Source organism: Cherax quadricarinatus, chromosome 8 (genome assembly GCF_038502225.1).
Source record: "Cherax quadricarinatus isolate ZL_2023a chromosome 8, ASM3850222v1, whole genome shotgun sequence".
Lineage (NCBI taxonomy): Eukaryota > Metazoa > Arthropoda > Malacostraca > Decapoda > Parastacidae > Cherax > Cherax quadricarinatus.
In genome coordinates this window covers 22,070,498-22,083,046 of record NC_091299.1, presented here as the reverse complement: position 1 = coordinate 22,083,046, position 12,549 = coordinate 22,070,498, and the positions used below count along the sequence as shown (strand labels likewise).

At 38.6% G+C, this 12,549-nt stretch overlaps 1 protein-coding gene across 3 annotated transcripts in view; it reads left to right on the top strand.

The window, feature by feature from the left end:
- LOC128685463 (uncharacterized) overlaps positions 1-12,549 on the top strand; it is an 84,224-nt gene that overhangs the window by 44,964 nt on the left and 26,711 nt on the right. For all 3 annotated transcript variants that reach the window (XM_070082933.1, XM_070082934.1, XM_070082930.1), the window contains 4 exons: positions 1,736-1,848; positions 3,525-3,771; positions 5,390-5,551; positions 10,563-10,666. In XM_070082933.1, the coding sequence (XP_069939034.1) occupies positions 1,736-1,848; positions 3,525-3,771; positions 5,390-5,551; positions 10,563-10,666 (626 nt within the window). The remainder of the gene's footprint in view (positions 1-1,735; positions 1,849-3,524; positions 3,772-5,389; positions 5,552-10,562; positions 10,667-12,549) is intronic.

Below are 12,549 nucleotides of genomic sequence, written 5' to 3'. Positions count from 1 at the left end.
GTTATTGAAAGAATTAGGGGTAAGATGGAAAGCAGGTTCACAGATGAACAAGGAGGCTTCAAGAAGGGTAAGGAATGTGTAGACCATGTGTTTATGCTGAAGCATGTAAGGGAACAATGTTTAGATAAAGGTAAGAAGGTTTTCATTGCATTCATGGATTTAGAAAAGGCATAGGATAGGGTGGATAGGGAGCAATGTGGCACATGTTATAAATGTATGGAATAGGTGGTAGGTTGCTGAAAGCAGTTTAAGAACTTTTATGAGATAGTGAGACTCAAGTTAGGGTATATAGAAGAGAGGGAGATTATTTTCCAGTGAAAGTAGGCCTTAGGGATGCATTGTTTAAAATATTCTTGGGATTGTTAAAAGAAGTGTCAGGGAGAGGTGTGGGATCAAAATATGCAGAATCTAAAACAAAATGGTAGTTATCATAGTTGCTTTATGCCGATGACTGTGCTTTTGGGAGATTCTGAAGAGAAGTTGCAAAGGTTGGTGGATGAATTTGGAAGGGTATATAAAAGAAGAAAATTAAAAGTGAACATAAGAAAGAGTGAGGTAACGAGGTTAACAAACAGTCTAGATATGAAAGATTGGATATCAGATTAGGAGGAGGGAATGTGGAGAATGTGTTCCAATATTTGGGATTAGATTTGTTGGCTGATGGATATATGAAAGATAGGTGAACCATAGAATTGATGAGGGGGAAAAAAGGTAGGTGGTGCATTGAAGTATATGTCGAAACAGAACATTACCCATGGAGGCAAAGTGGGGAATGTGTGAGAGTATAATGGTACTAACATTCTTATATGGGTGTGTAGCTTGGGTTGTGTATGTTGCAGCAAGGAGGCTGGAGGCAGTAGAGGGGAGTGTGTGATATAAATATTATGCAGAGAATTTGTAACTTAGATATTAGGAGGAAGTGTAGAGTTACTAAAAGTATTATCCAGAGGACTGAGAAGGCTTTGTTAAGGTGGTTTGGACATTAGAGAGGGTGGAGAAAAATAAGAAGATCTGGGGGATATGTAAATCTATAGTTGAGGGAAGGTGGGGTACGGGTCGTAGTAGGAATGGTTGGAGGGAAGGGGTAAAGGAGGTCACATATGTGAGGGTGGCTTTGACATCCAGCAAGCATGTGTGAATATGTTAGGAGTGAATGGAGGCAAAGGGTTTTGGTACTTGACAAGTCGTTGGAGTGTGAGGAAGGTAACAATTTTTTTTTTTTTTTTGAAGGGACTCTGGGAAACTGGTTAGCCAGACTTACGTCCTGGAGATGGAGAATATAGTACCTGCACTTTGAAGGAGGGGTGGGGATAGTTGCAGTTTGGAGGGCATCTGAATTGTAGTATCAGTGCACCTCTGGCAAAACAGGGATAGAGTAAGTGATGGTGAAAGTGTTTCTTTTGGGTCACCCTACCTCGGTGGGAGACGGTTTTTGATGTGTTAAAAAGAAAAAAAATAGCATCAGTATAAATTTATAAATAAGCTAGGTGAGTATATACTTGCATGTATGTACATGTCTAGCATGGACTACTAAGCTTACTGCAATGCAATGTAACTCATTACAGTTGTTTTGATTAAGATTTTACATAAATAATCATTTATATCATAGAAATTCTTTAGTGAAATTTTAACTTATTCCTTTGATCTTTTGGTTTTCATTTACATTTTTCACATTTGCAGGAGGCCTTTGATTATTGTTAAGATTGATTAAACAGTGTATTTTTTGTCATCTCAGGTCTACTGACAGTACGAGAATGTGATGAGGTGTTAGCTAAGCGATATGAGAGAAGGAAACATACTGCTTATTCTCATATTTTCTCAAATACTATATGGGAAAAGCCTGAGACAGTAAGTACCTCTTTTCTCTCCCATACTATCTTCTCCTGCAGAATCTCCTATCCTTTGCCTACCTTATATATCTGGTCTCTTAAATCTTAACAACATTCTTTGTTCTTTAGATATCAAACTTTCTTTTCTCCAAGCTAATACTCTTTGTAGTAATCTTGTTTGTACCTCTCCTACCACTGATGTTTTCAGAGCCTACTCCATTTCCTGTTCCTCTTGTCATCTCTAGCATTTTGGAGAAACTGGCCACTCGTTTTCTGACAGACTTATGGAGCGCCAAAGAAGTGTTAGGCTTGTCAACTCTAACATGCTCTTTTCTGTCATGTCAGTGATTATAATCATCCTATTAACTGGACCTCTGCCAAAACTGTCAGCCCTCCTAGCTTTCACAGATGCTGTCTTATTGAAACATCCTAAAATGAATCTTAGTCCTGGCTTTGTCCCTGTAGATGCCTTCCTTTGTCATTACATTGTTGAATGCTCCAAACTTCAGAACACTTCTGACTTGACCTGATCTTTATCTACTCTTCCTACCTTTTCATCTTTAATATATTTTCATTGCCTTTACTACCTTCTGCCTAGACAGGTTCTGTCTTGTGAGGGTTTTGCCCTGCAGGGATTTTGTCCTTCCCTCCTGGAACATTAGCTCTCCTAAAGTGCTCCTGTTCTCAGACCACCACCATCACTGCTGCCACTGCCACCACCACCTACTAACTACTACAATATTACTACTCCCTCCTCCAGTTCTAACACTCTCATCCCCCTCCTCCTCTCACATATATTCAGGCTCCCTTCTCTTCACACTTAACTGTGTGACTAATTAATGGTCCAAGTTGGACTGAATCAGCATAAGTTTCTGTCTCCTAAGTGCAAGTTATTTATGTATTGTTCCAGTCATATTATTGTGCTATTTTATTCATCTACAGTATTTTTAACACTTGCCATCTCCCATCAAGTTAGAGTGAGCAAAAAAGGGGAAAAACACTTTCACCATCACTCATCAATCACTCTTATTAAAATCATGTTAGCATCACAGTTGTGATGGCTCTCTGAGCTTCAGCATTTCCACCCCACCTTCAGAGTGCAGGTAATGTACTTCCCTCCTCCAGTGGTCAAGTCTGGCTTTCCGGGTTCCATGAATCCCTTTATAAATGCCTCTTCTCACTCCTAATGCACTCACACATGCCTATATGATGTCCAAGCCCCTAGCATTCAAAACTCATTTTTATCCCTCTCCCTCCAACCTTCCTGGGATGACCCCTAAATCATGGGCACTCTGTAGGATTACCACATTAGTTACCAGTATCTTCCTAAATAGAAAAGCTGATGCACCATTCATATGATATAATGTTAGACTTGCATTAAGTAAGTATAAAATGTGTGGTATATGTTGTATCTCAGCTAACAAAATTTTCTGGAAAATTATAACCATAAAATCTCATATCATTAGGTTACCCAGTTTTAGGAAAGGTGGGTGAAGGTATTGCAGAGTGACACCTAAAGCAAAATAGCATATGCAATATTTGAATCATGCTAAATATGTAACTACACAGTTTGAAAAATATTGACAGCATCTTGATAATATGAAATAAAATAAAACTACTCGATTGCAATACTAATAATACTTTTGTGTAATTTTTTCATTGGCGTAGTTTTTATAACCAAGTCTCTCTTTCTAGCGGCGAAAACGGCGCGCTTGGCTGACCTCTGGTGCAGGCTCTCCTCCCACATTACGGCGTAAAGTACGACCACCCTCCCAGCCTTCGTGCCAACCACAGTCTCGTCCAGTCTCTCCCACACAGTCTTCATGTTCCCCTCTGACAACCTGCCCTCCATCCCAACCTGCCTCACCTCAGTCTATGGAGGATGAGTTTCCTTCAGCATCACAACCATCAGAAGAGATCTGCCCCATGTGCAAGATAAAAGGTTAGTAGCTCAGTCATTATTATTATTATTATTGTTTAAGCAGTTCAATTCAGGGAATAGGCAGGACTCTTGTTATGATTTTCATAAGTCATAGGCAGATCTTATATTCCTGCTGCCCCTGTTCACCTAGTAGAAAATAGATGCCAATGTATAGGCATGTCTCTCTACACCTTTTTCTGTTCACCTAGCCTTTAATAAATGTCACTGTATGGCCAGGCTCTCTGCACCCATTGCCTCTGTTTACCTAAAAGTATATAGCATGCTTGGAATGAAATCCAAAAGCTTGTTTTCAGTTTAGTCTTGTGTAAAGTAAAAAGAAAATGACCAGATGAGGTTAAGGGTGGAGGGAGGAAAGATGTGTATTCAGTTTCATAATTTATGCACTTCAGCCCATACAGAGACATAACTCACAAAATCGTAATGACACGATTGCAAACAGACCACACCACGGGCGGGGTTAGACTTTCTGATTGTGGGTTCTAACCCTGCCTGTAGTATGGTTTTTTCATACAGAGACAGGCAGGAGTGGTGATAAATGGTTTTTGGGACTTGATGAGCTGTTTGAGTGTGAGCAGGGTAGCATTTTACAAAGGGATTCAGGGAAACCAGTTTGCCTGACTTGAGTCCTGGAGGTGGAAAGTACAGTGCCTGCACTCTGAAGGAGGGGTGGTGATATGTTGCAGTTTGGAAGGACATCTGAACTGTAGTATCTGCATGCCGCTGGCAAGACCATTAGAGTGAATGGTGGTGGAAGTTTTTTTCATCCTACCTTGATGAGAGACAGTCAGTGTGTTGAAAAAAAAATATGGCGCTTATTTTCCCAATTCTGTCACTGTTAATTGTATAGTATGTAAGATTGATATTTGATTTTTTCCTCTTTTTTTTTTTACCAAAATATGTTGTTCTTAGTATATGGATATTTGGTGCCAGTGTGGTATTTCCTGTCATGTAATTTTAGTCTGTCTGAAATGCTCTGCACATAACTTAGTTAACAATCCTCTATTAGTTTTAAATATACATTACATCTCTAGTTTAAGTCAGTATCAACATTATATAATTTCACTGTTCACTTCTACTATAATTTAGCTACTGTACTATATTGTATTGTTATTCACTTATTTGTTCCCCTCATTTTTTTTTTTTTCGACAAGTTGGCCGTCTCCCACCGAGGCAGGGTGACCCAAAAAAGAAAGAAAATCCCCAAAAAGAAAATACTTTCATCATCATTCAAGACTTTCACCACACTCACACATTATCACTGTTTTTGCAGAGGTGCTCAGAATACAACAGTTTAGAAGCATATACGTATAAAGATACACAACATATCCCTCCAAACTGCCAATATCCCAACCCCTCCTTTAAAGTGCAGGCATTGTACTTCCCATTTCCAGGACTCAAGTCCGACTATATGAAAATAACCGGTTTCCCTGAATCCCTTCACTAAATATTACCCTGCTCATACTCCAACAGATCGTCAGGTCCCAAGTATCATTCGTCTCCATTCACTCCTATCTAACATGCTCACGCACGCTTGCTGGAAGTCCAAGCCCCTCGCCCACAGATATTCTTTGTGATGGCTGTGATGTAATCTAACATATATATTGTATTTTTCACATAGGTGCAGATGTTCAGTGTGATGGCTGTGGTGTTATCTACCATGGACAGTGTGTTGATTTAGGAGATGCTGACCCCCCTCCATGTTGGCTTTGTCTCACCTGTGAACAGCTGGGGCTGAGGGCTTCTACAAACCATGATCCTCAGCACCTCAGCAGGCGTAGAGGTAAGTCCAGGTAATGTCTGGTTCCCTTTGTTCTTGGCCTTCATCTTATGCTTCCATGCAATATTGTATATTTTTTTCTTTACTACATCACTCATTTGCTATCAAGGTAGGGTGACTCAAAAGAAGAAACATTTGCCATTATTTATTCAACAGCTATGTTGCCAGAAGGACATGAGCATCACACTAATAGTGAGATGTATATTACTCTATATTCATAAATCCACTCCGTGTAAAGCAGTGTATTTTTGTGACTACTGAAAAAACACAATTTGAGTAATTTGCCATTTTCTTTAGATTCCACCCTTCCACTTAGTAAGATGACCTGGTAGGTCCTCCTAACAAATGGCCAGATGAGGCCTCGTTTCCAGGACTGTTACACTCCCACAGGCACCAACCACATGATTCATGTATGCCCTATATACCTATTTTTATTTCTCCACAAATATAATATACAAGAGTTATTATATTTGTGGGGTGTTAATGTTGCAGTTTTATAACTGTAGTGTAGGCATGCCTCTGGCAAGACAGTGCAGTGAATGATGATGAAAATTTTTCGAGAAATGGTCGATGTGTTAATAAAAAAAAAAAAAATCAGTTACAATGTTTTCATTGAAAACTGCCCCAGGTATGTTAACCTTTTGGTCCCTTAAAAGCAATTAAAACAAAATGATAGTTCTAGGGACCCGGCTGTGAGATCACATGATGAAAGGCACAATTCACTAAGGATCTTGAGAGTAATTGAAATCATAGATGTGTTAGTGTTTTGGGGATTAAGTTGCAAAATTATTAATGTAGGCTGCACATTTCCTTCTTCCAGTTACATTTTATCTATTATCTACTGGTAACTATTTCTTTATACTGCCTGTTTCACTCTGTCTCATGTTTCACAAGTGATTTCTGTGATGGTACTTATAACTCATGTTCCATTATCTAGGAAAAATGGAATTTTTATGTGTAAAGGTAAAAAGTTGAAAGTGAACATAGATAAGAGTAAGGTGATGAGGGCATCAAATGATTTAGATAAAGAAAAATTGAATATCACATTAGAGGGAGTGTGTATGGAAGAAGTGAATGTTTTCAGATAGTACACCTACCATCCGACTTACGACCTGCTCGACATACGACGACTCGACTTATGACCGTGTTTTTTATGCCAAATTTCTGGGAAATAAACAAGTGTTTGTGTTGTACACAGTTTATCCTAAACCTTACAGTATAAAATACAGTACTAACAGCATAAAAAGTAAAGTAAAACATGAAATACCAAAATAAAACAATAAAATAAAGTCATTACAAAAATGTTATGTTAATATTTAGTAGTAAAGTTCGACTTACGTCCATTTCGACTTACGGTCAGTTTCTCGGAACCGAACTCAGTCGTAAGTCAGATGGTAGGTGTATTTGGGAGTTGACTTGCCGGCAGATGGGTTTATGAAGGTTAAGGTTAACCATAGAATTGAAGGAAAAAAGGTGAGTGGTGTGTTGAGGTATCTGTGGAGACCAACAACGTTATCCACGGAGGTAAAAAAGGGAATGTGTGAGAGTATAGCAGTACCATTGCTCTTATATAGGTGTGAAGCATGGGTTGTAAGTGCTGCAGCGAGGAGGCGGCTGGAGGCAGGGGAGATGTCATGTGTAAGGGAAATGTGTGGTGTAAATGTTATGCAGAGAATTCGTATTGTGGAAATTAGGAGGAGGTGTGGAATTACTAAAAGTACTAAGCAGAAGGCTGAAAAGGAGCTGTTGAGGTGGTTTGGTCATTTAGAGAGAAAGGTACAAACTAGAATGACTTTGGAGAGCGTATAAATCTGTAGGGTAAGGAAGTTGGGTTAGGGGGTCATCACCGAAAAGGTTGGAGGGAGGGGGTAAAGGAGGTTTTGCGGGCGAGGAGCTTGAGCTTCCAGCAAGCATGCGTGAGCATGCTAGATAGGAGTGAATGGAGACGAATGGTTTTTGGGACCTGACGAGTTGTTGGAGAGTGAGCAGGGTAATATTTTGTGAAGGGATTCAGGGAAATCAGTTAGCCAGACTTGAGTCTTGGAAATGGGGAATACAGTGCTTGCACTTTAAAGGAAGGGTTTAGGATATTGGCAGTTTGGAGGGACATCCAAGCTGTCTTATCTGAGCACTTCTGCAAAGACAGTGATTATGTATGGGTGATGGTAAAAGTGTTCAATGATGATGAAAGTTTTTTCTTTCTTTTTGGGTTTTTCTATCTTTTTGGGTCACCCTCCCTCAGTGGGAAACAGCTGATGTGTTAAAAAAAAAAAAAAACTCCACCATGAAAAGAAGTGGAAGAAACTGTTGTAGAGGGTGTAGTAGGTAATAGAGCTGTATTGGATGTAAAAATTTAGATATCCGTAGATGCAAATATCTACTTATTTTGCGGATGTTCTGTTGATGCGGATGTAAGAAATTGTGCAGATGTTCCGCGGATTTGAATGCAGATGTACATGCGGATATCTGTTTACAGTAAAATGTGAATGCGAATGTAAAAACTTGTGCGGATGTTCTGCAGATGCGGATGCGGGTATCCGATACATCGTTAGTAGGTAAGTAAGTAGGTAGGTAAGAGGTATGGGCTAGGTATAAAAATACAGTGTTCGAGTGTGCAGCAGAATTTTGTGGATATAGGTAAAGGGAGAAAAAGTTAGCCAAGTTACAAAGCAGAAGTGGTATGAGGAGTGTGGAGTATATGGAGAGATAAAAATTTATGATAATGTGCATTTCTATACACTATAGCATATTGTACCTAAAATTTCAAGTACTGTATGTTGGAAAATGTTTCAGATTGGTCTGAAAGAAATATCACCTTCAAAGATATGGGTATATGAAATCATAACTTAATATACATTGTAGTACATTTTTGTATTACACTGGTGAATTCTAGGTTAAGTTATTCGTGGACACATCGTACTGTATTTCCTCTTTCAGGTGATATATATAATTTTAAATGTAATATGGGATAGAATAATTTGAGGAAATTACTTACTGATTATTATAAAAGCATGAGGAAATTATATTTCAGTAAATATAGCTATAGGTAGTAGACTGGGGAATGGCAGCCTCCTGGCAGGTACTATTGTTATGTTAAATAAGTGTGAAGCGGAAACCTGCTAAATATTTTGTGCACTGTTAGAGTGCTGATACACAAATGACCCACACATAGGAGAAAGAAATTTATGAAAATGCTTCAGTCCAACTTGGATTATTAACTAGTCACACACTAACACACGAAGGTAGAGGAGCCAGTGTATATATAATGTGTTAGTGTGTGACTAGTGAATGGTGCAAGTTGGAACGAAATGTCATCATGAATTTCTTTCTCCTATGTGCTGGTTATTTGTGTATGTATTGTTCCAGTCATGGTATTGTGCTTTTTTGTTCTTTTAGATTGCTGATCTTTTCTTTCTGTCTCATAAATGCACAAGATGACAGGTAAATCTTACAGACTTCTACTTATAGTCAGTATGTCTCCCACCGAGGCAAGGTGACACAAAAAAGAAAGAAACACTTTCACCATCATTCAACACTCGCCATCATTCACACATAATCAGTGTGTTTGCAGAGGCACCCAGATACGACAGTTTAGATGTCACTCCAAACAGCTTCTTACTGGTTCTTAATACTATAATATTTCCTTTCCATCCTAGGAGGTTTGGTCTGAGACCGAGCTGTGGGGAAGATAAATCTCAGAACCTCGAACAGATAACAGGTTGGCAAGACAAATGTCGTATTGTGCTATCATTCATCTTACAATTTCTTTTTAAAACACTTGGTATCTTTCTTGTCTTCTCGTTCTTACTCTTTATTATAGTTCTTATCAGTCGGCAACGTAAAAATTATTGTAGAATTATAACCAAAGTAGATATTTCTATGTAGAAGACATGGGAATGTGTAATAATGTAATGTATGGTATAGTATTGTACGTACTGGCTTGATGTTTATCCTCAGCCACTTCACAGCATTTTTAATAACAAAACTCGTTTCTTGCATACACACTCCAGCTTGTTCTACAACTGCAGTATTGTAGAAATGTATTCTGAGTAGATACATCTCTGTAGAAGAAATAGGGGTGTTTAATATTAGTGTAATGTAATAATAAAATAATGGATCATAGCTCTCACAAGGGTGACTGTAGCACCAGGGGTGGGTACTAAAAACTCCTCCTGCGCATACCACTCCTCGCTCATCCCACAAATGTTTCTGAGATTGGACCAGAAATTGGCAGTCTGGCTTCTCGTTCATCTTATGACAAAAATTAAATTTTTTTAGCCTTTTTTTGGGGGGGGGGGGTTATAAGAGATAATTCCATCTTGGCCCTTTTGAAGTGGTCAGTTCACTGTAGAAAATTTGCATCTTCCATTCTGCTATAGAGAGATACTAATAATGTATACAGGGATAGATCCTAAATTGGGTCTATAGGTAACAGAGTCTAGCGGCCAGTTCCTACAACAAACATGTGCTCTCATCTATTAATAATAAGAAAGTAACTCTGTTTCTTGTACAGTATTGACCTCCATTTTGAGTCTGCCCTTGATATAAAGGACTCTTTTTGAACAGTGTGTGAAACAGGAGTTGAACAGGTGTACTTGATTGATTTTTATGTGCACGTCTGAATGATATGAGTGATTCACATGTGTAGACGTTTCATTTTCATGTGCATGTTTGCGTGATATGAGAGTTGCGCGCACACACACACATATGTATATACAGTGGTTCCCCAAGTTTCGGCCATAATTCGTTCCAAAAGGCTGTTCGAGTGCCGTTACCGAACGAATTTGTTCCCACAAGGAATAATGTAAATACACTTACAAAAGCACTTACAAAAATACACTTACAAAAGCACTTACAATAATACACTTACATAATTGTTCGAGTTGGGAGCTGTATGCAACTCGGGGTACCACTGTATTTGATTTCATTGTGCATGCCTGCAGAAGCATGAATAACAATGTCATATATTGACATAATAGAATATTATTTTATCATTATGTTATTGTGCATGCAGAGGCTCTGGCAGTGAGGGAACGACTGTTGCGTCAGCGGGCAGAGCTCACCATCGCTAAGCTACAGCTGCAGGAAAGAAAACAGCACCTTGCTGTTGCTCTGGAAGTAGGCTATGCATCATTATTTTTATTGGTTTTAGTTTTATGAAAATTCTCAGTATTACTTGTTTTTCTTCTTAATTTTTTTTACTTTAGTTACTTTAGTGTACAATACTTAAATACCAAGTACTTAATTCTGCTTTATCATATATCTGGTGTAGCCTTATACTATTAAGTGAAGACAAATCAGTGACATCACCAATTTCCAATTAAGGTATTGCCCCTATTAAGAGCGAACTCAACATCTTAATAATGGTAAAAAATATGTTAAAATAGTGTAGTATGGATGTCTGTAAAAAAATATTATTAAAAATAAAATTTTAAAATACTGTAATTTTTTTTTTTTTTTATATATATATATATATATATTTTTACTTGCGCAAAGTGTTTTCATTAAGGCATTATTTACCAAAGATCAGATATTAAATTCATTCTTAATAAGGAATAAGGATAAGGATTTTATTTCTTTGCATAGTTTACAGTGTGTTAATTACAATTTTGATTTGCTAAGTACAGTGGTCCCTCATTTATCTTATTTAACCCATTCCTGGAGGAGCTACTATTATCGAAATCTACGATTTTCGAATCAATTTTCCCCATAAGAAATAATGTAAATACAATTAATCCATTCCTGGCACCTAGAAGTATTAAAACAAAAAAATTTTTTACATGAAATATAGATGTAGTACATAAACAATACAATGGGACATGATGAATGAAACACTAACGGCATAACACTTACCTTTATTGGAGATTCTTCTTAGTGACTGGAGGAGGAGAGAGATTGGATTATTTACAGTTTGGAAGGGGAATCCCCTTCCAGCAACACCTCAGGTACCAATTGCTTTTCTGGGGTTACTTCTCTTCTCTGTTTCTTAATTCCACTAGGACCAGCTTGAGAGTCATTGGAGTCCTGTCTCGCAAAATAACTGTTCAGAGAGCTCCGTTTCCGGCGTCTCTTTAACACTTCCCTAAAATGGCCCAAGACTTTGTCACTACATGTTGCCAACATGGCTTGCAACAGCCTTGTCAGGGTGATGTTTCTCCATAAATCTTTCCGTCTTGCCTCACATTTCAAAAATCTCCTTAATTTCTGAAGAAGGCACCTTCTTCCATCTCTCTTCCTCCTCCTCTGCAGCAAGATTCTGAGCTGCGATCTGTTGCTCTTCCTGCTGAAGCTCTTGCAGCTCCTCAGTGGTGACCTCTTCGTTGTGGTCTTCCACCAACTCTTCCACATCCTCCAAACTCACATCCAACCCCATGGAACTCCCCAGTGCCACAATAGATTTAACAACAGACATAGGCTCATCAGGGTCAGCCCCAAACCCTTCAAAATCCCTCTTGTCGACACAATCTGGCCACAATTTTCTCCAAGCAGAGTTCAAAGTCCTGGTAGTCACTCCCTCCCAAGCCATACCTATAAGGCTTATGCAATATAGGATGCTGAAGTGTTCTCTCCAAAAATCTCTTAGGGTCAAGTGAGTGTCTGACGTCACATTCAAGCACCTGTGAAACATTGCTTTGGTGTAGTTTTTTAAAGTTTGCAATGACCTGCTGGTCCATGGGCTGGAGGAGAGGAGTGGTATTTGGGGGCACGAACTTTACTGTGATGAACCCAAACTCCTCGAAAATTAGGTCATCCAAGTTTGGAGGATGAGCAGGTGCGTTGTCCATTACTAGGAGGCACTTGAGATCCAATTTCTATTCCAGGAGATAATTCTTCACACTAGGGCCAAACACTTCATTGAACCACTCGACGAAAATTTCCCTCGTGACCCATGCCTTACTATTAGATTTACAAAACACACAATTTACTCTTCATAACATTGTTTTTCCTGAACACTCTGGGATTTTCAGAATGGTACACTAGTAACGGCTTCACTTTGAAAT